Source organism: Garra rufa, chromosome 1 (assembly GCF_049309525.1).
Source record: "Garra rufa chromosome 1, GarRuf1.0, whole genome shotgun sequence".
NCBI lineage: Eukaryota > Metazoa > Chordata > Actinopteri > Cypriniformes > Cyprinidae > Garra > Garra rufa.
The window spans coordinates 51,594,800-51,611,588 of NC_133361.1; the positions used below are offsets into that span (position 1 = coordinate 51,594,800).

General features: G+C 37.4%; 1 protein-coding gene across 1 annotated transcript; it reads left to right on the forward strand.

Annotated features, from left to right (window-relative positions):
* The first annotated feature begins 289 nt into the window (after positions 1 to 289).
* Positions 290 to 14,051, forward strand: nptxra (neuronal pentraxin receptor a). Its single transcript, XM_073842486.1, has 5 exons — positions 290 to 1,185; positions 2,928 to 3,171; positions 5,444 to 5,685; positions 8,296 to 8,475; positions 9,730 to 14,051. Exons 1-5 carry the CDS (start codon positions 508 to 510, stop codon positions 9,961 to 9,963), a joined length of 1,578 nt encoding a protein of 525 aa, XP_073698587.1. The 5' UTR covers positions 290 to 507; the 3' UTR covers positions 9,964 to 14,051.
* The last annotated feature ends 2,738 nt before the right edge of the window (positions 14,052 to 16,789 follow it).

Consider the following 16,789-nt stretch of genomic DNA (forward strand, 5'->3'; position numbering starts at 1 on the left):
TTAGTCTAAAACCTAAAAAAAAAAAAAAAAAAAAACAGATCATGTAAGCAATTTTTTCCCCCCAGTCTTCCTATAGTATGGATAAGAGTTATATGGATGAGAGATATAGTTAGACGCAGACCCCCTATCTTGTATCCTGCATACTTGCTTACCTAAGCACTCCGGGTATTTTTTCAGACAAGGCTATATGAAGTCTAGCTCACATTGGTTTGACATGAGGCGGGTGTTGTCTCCACCTCCCTCGCATGAGTGCAGCCCACCCCTGTTGTGTAGGCTAAACCCCCACCTCTTGTTGTCCCCACGTTAATAGCGAGATGGAGATATAGAGAGACGCGTCCTGCGGATGGAAAGGCACATTACAGAGGAAAAGCGGTTCATTTCGAGGGCTTTATTGATGAACTTAATTGATTCTTAAGGTCTACATCTCCCCTTTATCTTTTGTTTCTTATCATTACTGATTTTTTAACCGCCAACCTGAAGTTCATCGTTGTCATTTTGGCCGCCGGGATGGTGGCGTTTATCGGAGCGGTTATATGCATCATCGCCGCGGTTCACAGCGGATCTCCACCGGCATCCGCTGCCGCAGCGCAGCCCCTGGCTGACAACCATTCACTCTCTCCGGGCGCAACCGGGAAAGCTTTTTCCACCGGGTCCGTCGCCCGAGCAGGACCGCTGGACGCTCTTCACGGTACTGATGCCTCCAGTAGGGAACGAGGAGGACCGGAGGCGCCAACCTTCTACGGTTTAACGGGACTAGGAACCGGAGGTAGCGAGCAGCAGGTCACGTACTCACGACTCATCTGCACCCCTGTGCCCGCCGGCAAGTGCAACCCGAAAAACTTTCAGCAACAAGCGGACGACCAGTCGTTGTACGCGGGAGAGGACTGGGGGTACCTGCGCACCACCGCCGAGGAGCTCCGGCAGACCGTCCTACAGCAGAAGGATGAGATCCTCACGGATCAGAGAACCATACGGGAGCTAACGGGAAAGCTTTCGGAATGCGAGAGTGGCTTAAAGGGACGAAAGGTCCCGGAACGGAGCGCGGCACTTGGGGACGCGCGAAAAGAGAATAAGGAGCAACTCATGATGCGGGACGATGCGGGGTCCTCGAAGCGGTCGACTCATGCGATGGAGGAGCTGGTGCATGCCATAACTCAAATGAAAGACCGCATTGAGAAACTGGAGGTAAGGAAGGCGCAAGACCTATACATGAGATATTTTAACAAGGTGCTCGTAAATATGTGCAGGAGAGAATCAACAGTTTTATGGGTCGATAATAAATAAGGATGGCTGAGATTATAAAATCTATTAAAAATGTTTGCAATCATGTTGGTTTCACATTTGTTTTAACAGTGAGCATATACTACTTTTCTAAAAAAATAAAAAAAACACCCAATTAAAAACATTTAAAGTAACATATTTGTGAATTGTTTTGCATGCAATAAATGTTTTTAAAATTGTGAATAATATTTTCTTACAGTTTTTTGTCCTTAATCATAGCTTTTTAGGAAAACGTCAAAATATGTAAATTTGTCTTATAAAAATGTAATTATAAGTCACATGACAGCAAAATGGCTCCCTGCATGTTTGTTACGTCATGTCTTTTATTTGACGGATAAGTTTTTTCATATAACTGTTTTAACCTACATAGATAATATTTTTTTACCAAAATTCCTTACATTTTTACATTTTATTTTTTTAAAGAACAAAACAATTAGTTATTGAGTTTTAAGCACCTTAAGATATTAAAAAAATAAATAAAAATCCACTTACGCAGCGTAGCCTACATCATTGACCTGTTTATAAAGTGCTATATATTACTGTCTGACCTGTTGATAGACGCGATTAGTATCATAGGAGCCTTATATTTGCTGTTTTGAACACGTTGTGCTGCAGTGTGCTCGTAAACTTCATCTCTCCTGTGAGCCGTTCGTTTGCGTTTCAGCTCACGTACGATCGCGCTCCAGTGCAGTGATTTATCGCTGTGCGCTAGATGCGCGTCCCTGATTGGGTTTCCATGGAAATATAGGCTGCGTGCGCAGTTTTTATGGTTTATGAGCCGATAGAAGGAACAAATTACATCTCCATCAGGACCACCTCTAGCGCATCTGATTAACCTCCATCTAACCCAAATCTATCAATCTAATATTAATCTGCATGTAGTACTAGAAGGTAAATAGAGCATAACAGTAGTAAATAACCTGTTCTTTGCATCAAAAGAAAATGAAATGGTTAATACTATATTATATTATTATTATATTTCAGAGTGTAAACCAAGAATAGCCTATTTTTAGTATTCTCCAATCAGTAACTACAGCATGTTTGACAGCAGGGGAGAGATGAGAAACATGACACACTCCACTGAAAGCATATTATGGAAACCTGCAGCTGTGAATGGCAGCTCTGCAAGCTATAGCTGGCACAGATGACTTTGACTTTACCACAGAATAGAATAGAATTCGTTATTGCATGCAACTGGAGAAGTACTGTATTGTGATGATTTGTAATTAGTCACCTTATTAAAGGGATAGTTCACTCAAAATGCAAATTCTGTCATGAATGTTCCAAATCTGTGCGTTTCTTTCTTCGTCTAAACACAAAAGAGGATATTTTGAAACCAAACATTTCTGGTCCCCACTGACTTCCATAGTATGGATGTCAATGGGGTCCAGAAACTCTTTGGGCCTATATTTTTCAAAAACATTGTAGCAGAAGAAATAATTAAGACAGGCTTGGAACAACTTGAGGGTGAGTAAATGATGACAGAATTTGCATTTTGGGTGAACTATCCCTTTAAATATCCAGCCTGATATGATGCATCATGAAATCTTAAATATGCCAATGGGCCAGAACATCCAATACTCATAAAATATTGACTTCTCATGCTATTAAAGTTAAATTTCATTTGATTACTGTTTTGTTTGCAGTCTGAAATGGCATCACCAGCATTCAATCACACAGACACAAGCTCACAGAAAGCAGCAGGTGCTGCTCGTATGCCAATGGCAGCTGCACAGAGACGAGTGGAGGATCTGGAAGGGGAACTGAAGAGAAAGATAAAACTGCTGGAGGAAGAGAGGAAAGCACTGCGGAAAGAGACACAGAAACACCAAGAGCATATTGACTTTGGACTGGACACTGTACACCAACGGATAAGCAGCTTGGAGAAAGGTGAGGCAGAGGTCGAATTTACTGCCGGAAGTTATATTGATTAAAAAGAGATATATTACCAAGAGCTTCTTAAAGGGGTAGTTCAACCAAAAATGAAAAAACCTTATCAGTGTTTACTCATCCTCAGGTTTTGTTGTAAAACTGTATGACTTTGGGGAATAAAGGAGATATTTTGAGTGTTAAGTAAATGCTGCAGTGTTTTTTGTATGTACTGTATTTATTGTCTATACAATGGAAATCAGTGGGCTCCATTTTGGTTTGATTCCCAGCATTCTCCAGAATATCTTCTTTACAGTTTTGAAACAACATGGGACTATGTAAATGATGAGAAAACTTTCCTTTTGTGGGTGGACAAAGGAATGTATAATATAAACAAATTATGATAATTCATTACAGGAATGTTCTGAGTTCAAAACAAGTTAAGTATTTTTGATGTTCTGTAAATATTTATTATTTGAGCTGTTGTTAAATTGTTCTTGTAAAAGTGGGTCTACCTGATGAATTCAGTTATACAATACAGCTGCAAGCATTACTGGAGTTCAAGCATTTTAACATTTTAAGGCATTTAAGCACATATAAAAAAAGACATTATGTAGCAAGCCTTTTTTTTTTTTTTTGCAAATACAGGTAATTTACCACAGAAATATTATGTTTTGCAACGTTAATGACTGTTATAGCGCCAGCTGCGGTCTGATCTCCTTAAAACTTTGCATGCTTGTTTAGAACTTGTTTAGAAGTTTTGAGTTTTCCTATAGGCTTTATGGGATTTTTCAGACAGGTCCATTTTCTCAACAACCCTGTTATAGCTTCCCAAAGGGTAAATGCAGTGTTTTTTTCCAGATTGAGCGAAAAACCTAGGACTAGTTCGCAAAAGTAGGTTTTTTACATCTCCTCAATCATTTAACAAAAGATTTAATTGACAGCAGTGGTTCTAGAGGCAAAGTGTCTGGAAGGGGGAGTTCTATCATATGATAAGAATTTAGCTTTTAAGTGTGGAAAAACAGCACAATGCACATCATTTATGCTCTCGAAAAATGCGATATTGCCCCCCAGAGGCCGATTTCTTTCAAATTTCTCACAGACCTTTGTGGCTGTGAGTCAAACAGGCCTAACGAGTTTCGTTCTGATCGGCCTTTATTAACCATGTCTAATAGGTGCTCAAACTTCATCGGCCAATGGCGGCCATTTTTTGTTAGATATGCAAATGTCCTTGTAGACACGTGTGGCACTTTGTGCCACGACCGTGCACTGAGATTTTCACATTGATAGGACAAATGTTTTTTTTTCACCAAGTGGCCAAGCTCCGTGATTTTTTTTTTCTCCTGCAACCTCAGATTGAGCTCTTACACAAGTCTCCTGAGTTTGACGAAGACATCTCATTCCATTCAGAACAAGAGTTATAGGCATTTTACTAAAAGTGGCTCTGCCCCTTTTGAACGTTTTGGCATCCGATTGGTTTGGTACTGATCACGCGAAAAACCTAGGACTAGTTCGCAAAGGGATGCCAAAACGTTCAAAAGGGGCAGGGCCACTTTTAGTAAAATGCCTGTAATGCCTGTCCTGAACGAAATGAGATATCTTTGCCAAACTCAGGACACTTACATAAGAACTCAATCTGAGGTTGCAGGAAAAAAATTGCGGAGCTTGACCACTCGGTGGTTTTGCCAGGCTCACGGTCAAATCTGAGGTTTGCTTTTTGTCCGGCATGAGCCAAGGATTTCAAAAACATAAGACACTTAAGCCTGCGACTGACAGTTTTAGGAGTTATGAGCGATTTCGTACTTTTGATTGCTGTAGCGTCCCTGTCAGGCCGATTGGGGTGAACCTTGGTGACATTGTCAGAGGTGTGAGTACTACCATACCTCCAAGTTTCAAGTCTCTATGACTTACGGTTTGGTCTGCATGATCAGTTTTAGGCTACGTGGAGATCGCTGATCCGTGACCATTCTATCAGTTACAATAGTTTCAGCGCTATGCACTTGAACCCCTAATTATCAAAGTAAATCCTATGGCTAAAATAGATTTCCATTTTAAGTGTAATACTTTAGGCACATTTTTGTTTGGTTTTACAATAAGTCAGAATGAATTCTGTTGTAACCGACAGCTGTTTAGAGATGCTGTCGATAGAGCTTAACTTGTATTGAACCTGGAACATGCTTTTAGAGCATTATCCAGTGTTGTCTTCTATGTGCTTAGGTTTAATTAATCCATTTTTTGTCATTCATTCTCTCTGTGTTTCTCTGTCTTCCTGTTTCTTACATTATTCTCACAGGTGTCTCCGAGAACAAGTTCCCAGAGGGTTACAGGCTCTCGTTCCCTGTACGCAGCACTTCAATGTATGCTATCATAAAGCAGGAAATCCCAGCCCTCCACACTCTGACTGCCTGCATGTGGATCAAACCTGCAAAGAGCATCTTGGGAACAGTAGTTTCTTATGCTGTTTCTAGCCAAAGCCACGAATTTGTGCTTCAGCAGTTGGTTCATGGGCCCATTGAGCTCATCATTAATAATGAGGTACAGCATCACAGAATCAACTTTGACAGACAGGGAGTTGTGAAGGAATGAATGATTCTAGTTCTTCTTAGTAATTTAACTTAGAGTTGAAGTCAAAAGTTTTAATACACCATGCAGAATCTACAAAATGTTATTTATTTTACAGAGGGATTATACAAAATGCATGTTGTTTTTTATTTAGTACTGACCTGAATAAGATTTTTCCTATAAAAGATGTTTACATATAGTCCACAAGAGAAAATAATAGTTGAATTTATACAAATGACCTTGTTCAAAAGTTTACATACACTTGATTCTTAATACTGTGTTGTTACCTGAATGAAACTGTGTTTTTTGTTTTGTTTAGTGATAGAGTCCCTTGTTTGTCCTGAACAGTTAAACTGCCTGCTGTTCTTCAGAAAAATCCTTCAGGTCACACAAATTCTTTGGTTTTTCAGCATTTTTGTGTATTTGAGTCCTGTCCAACAATGACTATGATTTTGAGATCCATCTTTTCACACTGAGGACAACTGAGGGACTCATATGCAACTATTCAAATGCTCACTGATACTTGAAAACTTTTGAATTTGAAGATCAGGTTAAATATCACTTATTTTGTCTTCTGGGAAATATGTAAGCATCTTCTGTAGCTTCTGAACTGCTGTACTAAATGGGAAAAAAAAAATATATATATATATATTTAGGCAAAACAAGAAAAATTTACATATCTTTATTCCGTTCAAAAGTTTACACCCCTGGTTTTCGATGCATTGTTTTTCTTTCTGAAGCATCAGTGAGCCTTGGAACCTTTTGTAATAGTTGCATACTCCCTCAGGTGTCCTCAGTGTGAAAAAATGGATCTCAAAATCATACAGTCATTGTTGGAAAGGGTTCAAATACACAAAAATGCTAAAAAACAAACAAAAAAACAAAAAACAAAGAATTTGTGGCACCTAAAGGTTTTTTCTAAACAACAGCGGGCAGTTTAACTGTTCAGGAACTGTTCAAAAGGACCAGCTCATAAAAGCCATTTGTTAAAGAGTCAGAATACACTGGTTGTGCTGTTGTTTTAGATACATTTACAAGAACTGGCTTGTAGACCATTCATCCGAGAGTTGGACTACACTGTTTGTGCTGTTTGTTTTTGATACACTAAAAAGAGCTGGCTCTTAAGAGGCATTCACCCAAGGTTCGGACTGTATTGTTTGTGCTATTTGTGACCCTGGACCACAAAACCAGTCATAAGGTTAAATTTTACAAAACTGAGATATATACATCATATGAAAGCTCAATAAATAAGCTTTTTATTGATGTATGGTTTGTTAGGATAGGACAATATTTGGCCGAGATACATCGATTTGAAAATCTGAAATCTAAAGGTGCAAAAAATCAAAATACTGAGAAAAACACCTTTAAAGTTGTCCAAATTAAGTTCTTAGCAATGCATATTACTAATCAAAAATTATTTTGATAGGTTTACAGTAGGAATTTTACAAAAAAATCTTCATGGAACATGATCTTTACTTAATTTCCTAATGATTTTTGACATAAAAGAAAAATCAATAATTCTGACCCATACAGTGTATTTTTGGCTATTGCTACAAATATACCCCAGTGACTTAAGACTGGTTTTGTGGTCCAGGGTCACATTTGTTGTTGAGTCAATGAAATGAATGGAGTCGTTTTGCAGTCAAACTGAACTGGTTGAGCTATAGATGCAGTTTCTGTGTTGCACCGGATGGTAGTGTTAATATTAACTGTTTAATGCTTCAGTTATGTTGTACGCTGCTTAAAGGGAACAGTGGATGCCCATTTTAGTATGATTATATAAGTTGATATGATTCTTTAGGGTCTTTATGAAATGTCTGCAACATACTTTGGTTAAAATTCTTCAATGATCGTGTAAAACAACACCCCTTTTACCTTGTCAAAAACAGCTCAGTGCATATCTCTTTAAATGATAATGACCGACTGCTCACCTCGCCCCTCTCTTCCATTTTTTGTGTATTTGGTGGTGCGTTACTATCAAAAACAAAACAAATCCACTGCATCCTCAGAGAAAATGGCGGACAGCATACAACTGGCTGAGGGTGGAAATATGCTAATACAGGACAGTCTGTTAGTGGTTATAGGTGGGGTTTGAGCAGTATGATAACTGAGATTGATAACTGAAATCTGTTTAGGTTTCTAGGGATTAAAAAAAAGGAGTGAATGGATTTTTTATTATTGTAGGGTGGTTGTGTCCACACACTGACACATTTACCTGCAAACACCATGCGAGTTTTGCATGAGATGCCCCTTTATAAAATAAAAACAATGTAATGATTAAAAAAACTGAATTGATATCATTATAGTTAATGTCTATGGTGTGAACAGCCCTTAAAAGAAAAGAGAATTGTTAGGATACGTTCTATTAGGATTTGTAACAGATGTTTTTAGTAAGAGGTGAACAGATGCTTAGCTTGACCTCTGACTGCTCTTATTGTCTGCTAAAGCGATTGAATTGTTTTGCGTGTGTTCGTGTTTTCCAGAGATGTAATAGTGGACAGTAAGATAATCTCCCAGGCTCATGGATCTCGGGATCAGTTTTTGGATTGTAATGTGAATATTTTTTGATCCTCCATCCTGTAGGTGGCGCCGTTACCTCTGAACTTAACAGTGGGCAGATGGCAGCATATGTGCGTGAGCTGGAACCGGAGAGCTGGAGCGTGGCATGCCTACTTAGGGGGCAAACTAAAGCTTGAAGGAAGTGACCTGGCAACCCGTCACAGCATCCGACCGGGAGGAACTCTCATACTTGGCCAAGAACAGGTACGTCATGTTTTGGCCGTTGTAACAGGTTGCCAGACGGTGGTAGGTCAAGATGAGCAGCTTTTGGTATTCACACAGCATGTAAAAGTCACCATCAAAACAAAGCAAATCCGAAACACACCCTTTTGTTTATCCCTTCCTTTCCTTTACCTTTCCCTGCCCTTTTCATCCCTCTCTTGTTAAACTCCAGTGTACTTATCCTTTCATTAGACCTAGTAGGGCTTAAAGTCAATCTTTGTTCTGTTCTGTTGTAGTCTGAGGTTGTGCTTTTAAGCTGTGGACTGGCTATGATAAACAAAATTATAAGGAAAACCGTGTTTCCAATGATGTTTCATTTTGTAAATAAATTTTCTAGGAATTCCCTGAGCTGGTACATACTACATTGTACTACCACTAGCTGTTTCTGGGACCATTTTTTTTATTTAATATGGAAAAATGTTTCACTATTTAAGAAACGGTTTTATTGTTGTTTAAAGTTTAAAGGGTTAGTTCACCCAAAAATGAAAATGAGCCCATTATTTACTCACTCTCAAGCCATCCTAGGTGTATATATGACTTTCTTCTTTCAGACGAATACAGTTGTTGTTAAAAAAAAAATAAAAAAAAAAAGTCCTGGCCCCTCCAAGTTTTATAATGGCAGTGAATGGGTGTTGAAATTTTGAAGCCCAAAAAAGTGCATTCATCCATCATAACAAGTGCTGCACACAGCTCCGCGGAGTTAATAAAAGTAATCTGAAGTTAATTGATTGCATTTTTGTAAGAAAAATATCCATATTTTAAACTTTATAAACCGTAATCTCTAGCTCGTACGCGCATTTACGAGAGAGTGGCATTCCAGCGCATGCAAAACAAAACACCGGCCATGAATTAGAAGTACATGTGTATTTTTCTTACACAAACGCATTGATTCACTTTAGAAGACCCTTATTCACCCAGAGCCATGTGGAGTAATTTTTATGATGGATGGATGCACTTTATTGGTCTTCAAAATCTCAACATTCATTTACTTCCATTATAAAGCTTGGAAGAGCCAGGACATTTTTTTAATAAGAATCCAATTGTATTTGTCTGAAAGAAGAAAGTTGTATACACCTAGGATGGATTGAGGGTGAGTAAATTTTATTATTTAGGTGAAATTTTGAATTAGAAAACAGAAACAGTGTAGAATAGAAAAACTGAAATATTTTGAAAACAAATATATATATATTGTATTGTATTGTATACATTTTACATTGTATTTCCTGTCTCCTGCAGAGCTCAATGGGCGGTCTTCGTTTCGAGGCATCACGGGCTATGGTGGGAGAGCTGTCTGACTTTAATATGTGGGACCGGCCGCTCTCTCACACGGAGCTCTATGCTCTTGCCCACTGCAGCACAGGGATGCTTGGTAACTTAGTCCCGTGGACCAGCCGTGAAGTGGAGGTTTTCGGAGGAGTCACCAAGCTACCGGCCGATCATTGTGAGCATCGCACCAGCGCCAGACAGTGATGGGCTCCTGAGGGCTCATTTAAGGGTCAGAGAGTCAAAGACAGGGTGTTTAGAGATAGCAAAGATTCATCAGAGAGCAAAACACCGTGTTGATTTCTTTAAGGCAAAGTTTTTTGTTAGGGTTAGGGGTTTGTTCAAACACCGCTAAGTATTAAACAACAGCGCATACTGTAACTCGTCCCACACCATTTGTGCTACAGACAAGAATAATACCTCAAATCAAGCGGCTCGTTGAGGAGAAGTGTGCTCTTATTTTTCTAAGCAATCAAACCTGTGATTTTCACTTGGCAGATGATGAAATGGTTACAAATATTCTAGACTTAGGATAGTTCATTCAAAAATGAAAATTCTGTCATCATTTACTCACCCTCAAGTTGTTCCAAACCTGTATGAGTTTCTTTTTTCTGTTGAACACAAAATAAGATATTTTAAGAATGCTGGTAAACAAACCATTAAAAGTAACCACGGACTTTCGTGGATATACTCAACTGTGTGTTTGCCAACATTTTTCAGAATATCATATTTTGTTGAATGGTAGAAAGAAACTCAAGCCTAGTTCAGACTGTCAGCCCAAATCTGATTTTGTCTATATCCGGATAGAATCTGATTTGAATAACTGACTGTCCACACAGCAGATCACAACTGTTCATATCCAATTTGTGTGAAGAAAGCTGGAATGTGCAACTGTTCTGTGCTGCTGTCTCCGCTGGTTTCAAAACTCAGAGGTGCGCATACTAGCCGTATACTGTGTTTTCCTGCATGACTTGCAGTTCGCAACAACACAAGCTTTTTCTGCAAAGACGTTTATTATATTTTCCTCAAAAACGTCTGACGTGTTTGCGTTTTACGTGGCGGTCAGACTGAAGTGGATTTCCATAAATTTCAAGATTTCAAACCACATATGAATTTATCTTGAAACAGATTTGCACAGATCGGATTTTATGTAGTTCGTTGTTGTTCAGACTACCTAAATATGATTGGATTTCAATCTGATTTGCATAAAAATTTGGGCTGACAGTCTGAACATGGCTTGGTGTGGAACAATTTAAAGGAGTAGTTCACTTTCAAAACAAAAATTTACAGATAATGTACTCACCCCCTTTTCGTCCAAGATGTTTATGTCTTTCTTTCTTCAATCGTAAAGAAATGGTGTTTTTTGAGGAAAACATTTTAGGATTTCTCTCCATATAATGAACTTCAATGGTGCCCCCGAGTTTGAACTTTCAAAATGCAGCTTCAAAGTGCTCTAAATGATCCCAGCCAATGAAGAAGGGTCTTATCTAGCGAAATGATCTGTTATTTAAAAAAAAAATACAATTTATATACTTTTTAATCTCAAATGCTCATCTTGCCGAGCTACATAAAATGAGGTTAAAAAGTATATAAATTGTATTTATTATATATTTTTTTTTAAATAACCCATCGTTTTGCTAGATAAAACCGTTCTTTCCTCAGCTGTAATCATTACAGCTCTTTAAAACTGCATTTTGGAAGTTCAAACTTGGGGGCACCATAGAAGTCCATTATATGGAGAGAAATCCTGAAATGTTTTACTCAAAAACATAATTTCCTCACGACTGAAGAAAGAAAGACATGAACATCTTGGATGACAAGGGGGTGAGTACATTATCTGTAAATTTTTGTTCTGAAAGTGAACTACTCCTTTAAGGATGGCCAAATGACAGATTTTTCATTTTTGGGTGAACTAATCCTTTAAGATACAGACCCATTTACCATTACTTGGAGAATTTCTTTGAGTGAAATAGAAGAATCCACACAACAGAAAGTTTCATGACAGGGCAAAACATTTTCAAACAGATTTTTCAGTGAGTACAAATTGGTCATGTGGAATCGCCATGTGGACAAAGTGACTTTTGTGTGAGACATACATTGCTACATTGTTGACAAAGGATTTATTTGATTGATGTCTGTCTTTCTTCAGTCGTATAGAAATTGTTTTTAATTTTCATTTTTATTTTTTAAGGAAAACATTTCAGGATTTCTCTCCATATAATGGACTTCTATGGTGCCCCTGAGTTTAAAATTCCAAAATGCTGTTTAAATGCAGCTTCAAAAGACTCTAAATGATCCCAGCCGAGGAAAAAGGGTCTTATCTAGCGAAACAAGTTATTTTCTAAAAACAAATCTACTTCAAAATCTGACAAAATAGGACAAAATCGTCCTACATTGCTGTTTTACCATTTTTTTTTGTAAAAAGACGTTCGACCTTCTTTGCATGTTTACTTTGTAAACTCTGGGTTGGTACTTCTGCAGCGATGTAGGGTGCTTTTGAATTTGGAGGAGAAGATGAGATGGAAGTTTTTCGACATCATTTTGCTAGATAAGATCCTTCTTCCTTGTCTGGGATCGTTTAGAGCCCTTTAAAGCTGCATTTTGGAAACTCGGGGGCACCATAGAAGTCCATTATATAGAGAGAAATCCTGAAATTTTTTCCTGAAAAAAAACATAATTTCTTTACGACTAAAGAAAGATGGATGACAAGATGTCTGTTAATTGTTGTTCTGGAAGTGAACTACTTCTTTAATGTGACCACATCTAGGGTTCAGAATATCATATCTAATCATATCCAGTATCACAGAATTGAATGCAATGCCCTGAAAACAAACCACAACTCTTTTGCATCACAGGGACGAGTTTTGCGCGGGAGAGCATCTCTCTGTTTACATTACTTACATCTTATATACTAGTTCTACCTTGTTGAACATCAGAGTGGCAAATATCGATGTAAACATTTGATGTGGGATCTTCAGGCTCTGTGCTTGATGAAAGGATTTATTTTTTCTCAAAGTTCAAAGCAAATATTTGCATACTCATTCAGATTTGTTGTTATTTATACAGTGTATTTAATTGAAACACACTCACACAGCTGGGAATTTGTTTGCTTTTAGTCTGCCGTTTTTGTATACTAGGTTTTTCTTGTATGTTTGATCTCTTCAAGTTTTTTTTTAGCTGTTTTTGAATCACACTGTTTCTATGGTGATCACTCCAGCTGACTGAATCCTATTGGTCAGACCAGTCCCGGTTGAATTCTTCTCCATTAAAATCCCTTTAACACCATCAGAATCACATCGAATTAGAGCGAAAAGGGAGCAGTCGGAGGAGGCATTTGGCCAGATGAATACTTCAGCAATATTTCATAGTATAACTACATTAACCTCTAAAGCCATGGTTTTGAAACCCTTTACAATGTGGCATCTAACATGCTTTCTGAGTGTTAAACGTAATCTGCAAATATCTTCATACAAATCTTCTCATGCTGAGAAATTAGCATGTATAGCCTATACAGATTTATACAAAAATCTACTCCACAAAAATTATATTTGTAAAATAAGCACCAAACATTCCGTATGAAGAATGAATAATACTTGCACCATTATATGTACATTCCACCGTCTATCTATCGCTCTTCATAACTGTGACTGTAGCTTTTGTAAATTACGCCGCACATATGAAATGCTTTATGTGGATTATACTCAGTGTGTTATTTATATGTAAAATGCAGCAGGCTGGAAAAGCCTGTTTCGTGGCCTTGTCAAACACAAGAATGTTGTTCCAAAATGCTCAATCATAAGATATCAATATATATATATATATATATATATATATATATATATATATATATATATATATATATATATATATATATAGACACAGATGAACAGAACTGAGATTACTATGGATATGGTTTCATTTTGGTGCAAATAGTTGTTTTACAAGCATGTGGCAATGCCTGTTTGTTTGCATTCAGTGGTCATTTTGTGATGTTTGATTCTCTTAATGTACATTGAACAAGCTTTAAATTGTATTCAGAAAGTTGTATTGAAATGTTACCTTTTCAGGAATATATTTGTTTTGGAATGAAGAAATATCTTGTTGAAGTTGGATATAAAGTTCTCTCATTTTGCTTGAACGTTTTTCTACACTCTGAGGATTTACTCATTTGCATTTTTTTTTTTTCAAATCTTCTATCCTGTAATGTTCATTTCCTGCATTCTGTCTGTCTTTGTCTGTATTGAAATAGAGATCAAATGTATTCAAATCTAAGATGAAATGAGAATTAAAATATATCGCACAACAAACACCAGAGCTCTCTTTCATTTCTCTCTCTCTTTAGGTGTTTTTGTTCCATTTGTGTTTTACTGGAGCACAAGATGAACAAAAATCCAAGATGTGAAAGAATATAAAATGTCTCTCAAGAGGCTGTGCACTATTTCTGTTTATTATTTCCTTTTATCCTTGTACATCTAAAGGTAATTGCATAAATGCATTAGGTAGGTAACAGATTTCAGGCAAGAACACAATATTGTGCGCATGTCTTTATTTATTTAAGGCGAGACACTGCAGGTGAATAGGGTAAAAAAAACTAATAGTTAATACCGTACTTACCCAGTCGATTGATTACTTTGATATTTGCAAACATTTTATTGTATTAGAAATTTTGTAAAATGTTATGTTTAAATATGGCATTGTTTAATTAAATATGAGCTAATTTGAATACGTTTCTAGTGCAAAAATCTAAACACTGGATGAAGTCAGTTTCAAAATTATGGTTTCATTTTTTTGACATATTAGAGTCAAATGTTTTTACAGAGGGAATTTGGGGTATCTCATTTTGTCAATCCATAATTCAGAAAAAACTTAGAACAGACAGGAAACTATATATATATATATATATATATATATATATATATATGTATTACCATTTCTGGGGGAATAAAATGTTGTATAAAATCAAGCAAATTATATATAAACAAATCCCTCTGTAAAAACCTTCAGGATATCGACAGGAATAACAAATGCAAAGTTTGGTGTGTGTAAGTGTTACTGAAGTGGAGGTTTATGGCTCAGTATAGGAGAAAAAACTCATTTTGAGAAAACGGCCTTCAAAACTATGCATTGTAATTGAAAGTGCTATAAAAGAAACATTTAACAGTGTTTTTTTGGATGTTTTCTTTCCACTAGTCTGAAAAAACAATTTATGAAAAACCAAAAAGCCCAAAATCTCAAACTTGATAGGTGCATGAAAAAACTGTGTTTTTGCCTGCAGTGTCTCCCCTTAAGATGTAATTTGATTCTGGAGAAAATTTGTAAAATATGTTTGATTATGAAAGCTTGGTCATTGGCCTTGGACCAGAAAAAAGGTTCGTCTACGAGTATGTCCTAATTTAGTATCGCCCACCTGTCTTTGTGATATTTAACCATTCTGAATCCTCTCTGTCTGTATCAGTATGTTTTGTCTCTTGCAGTGTATTTATTGTATGAGTGGATTAGACAGGGAGTAGTAGATCTTCCATCATCTGTGCCCCAGCCAACAAATTCAACTGACCCAGCTCTCTGAGTACACGTACATCTGTCTCTGTCTGCTTTTATTTTTGCTGTCTCAGAGTCTAAAAGAATCCCAGCACGATTTAACTAAACCCTGTACCCAAGAAGCACAGATCAATAAGCCTGGATGTGTTTTTGAAAGGAGGTCTAGACGTTTTCTATTCATCTAATTGCTCCTCAAGCATTTATTTTTTCCTGTGCTTTTTCCCCCTATTCTCCGAATAGTTGCTTTGTTCTTCTAAGACAGGACAAACAAAGTTTGAGTTGTGTTTCTTTGTGAAATCCTCATTTACAAAGAAAAATAAATATACTAAATTGAATTTAAAATACATTTATTTCGTGCTAAGTATACTACAAATACATTTACATATTATCTACTTGATAAAAATATCCCGCAATTGTACTTTCAGTGTACTAAACTGGTATATTTGAAGTCTGCTAAATTGGGACAACTATTTTTGTACTTAAAGGGATAGTTCACCCAAAAATGAAAATTTGATATTTATCTGCTTACCCCCAGAGAATCCAAGATGTAGTTGACTTTGTTTCTTTAGTACAAGAGAAACAAAGATTTTTTTTTAACTCAAACTGTTGCAGTCTGTCAGTCACATAATGGCAGTCAACAGCTTTGAGAGTCAAAAAACATACACAGACAAAACAAATTAAACCCTGCGGCTCGTGACAATACATTGAGGTCTTAATGCACAAATTCACAGAAGCGATCTGTAGAGTGACGTATACGCAGGGGCGTCGATGCGTCGTTCTGGGCCCTGTGCACTGACTCAGCTAAGGGGCCCCCGCTGTACTACGTTCCGGGGGGGGGGGTTGATCCTCGGGGGCCCTCCCCACACTTGGGGCCCTGGTAATTTAGTCCCCCTTTCCCCCCAACTACGACGCCCCTGCGTATACGCACAACAAATCGTTTCTGCACATGCATATGCCAGAGCACGTTGATGCGCTCGGGACAGTTGGAATTGCGGTGGATCAGAGGTAAAAAAAATTACCTCTGAACACAGACCAATTGTTTTGTGTGTTAAGACCTCAATGTATCGTCACAAGCTGCAGGGTTTAATTTGGTTTTGTCTGTGTGTGTTTTTGACTCTCAAAGCCGTGGGTCCCATTGACTGTCATTATATGACTGACAGACTGCAACACTTTGAGTTAAAAATCTTCGTTTGTGTTCTACTGAAGAAACAAAGTCACCTACATCTTGGATGGCCTGGGGGTAAGCACTTGCTATGCACTTTAATTGTGCGGAAATAACGCTGAAGTCCAACTAAAGTATATTTGATTGTGTTAAAGTGGAACTATTGCAAGTATACTTAAGGTACACTTTAAATATTTTGCATTTAAAGACTGATATTATTTAAAGATCATACAATCCTCATCAATAGTGACATCAAAATAAAATTTAGGCTTGACATTAAGAAATGTGCATTGTGCACAAGTAATACTTCAAATAAAGTTTAATTACAACTTT

Coding starts and splice junctions, on each gene's coding strand:
- nptxra (XM_073842486.1), top strand. CDS start 508: ATGGTGGCGTTTATCGGAGCGGTTATATGCATCATCGCCGCGGTTCAC. Junction 1,186..2,927: donor ACCGCATTGAGAAACTGGAG/GTAAGGAAGGCG, acceptor TTTTGTTTGCAG/TCTGAAATGGCATCACCAGC. Junction 3,172..5,443: donor GATAAGCAGCTTGGAGAAAG/GTGAGGCAGAGG, acceptor TTATTCTCACAG/GTGTCTCCGAGAACAAGTTC.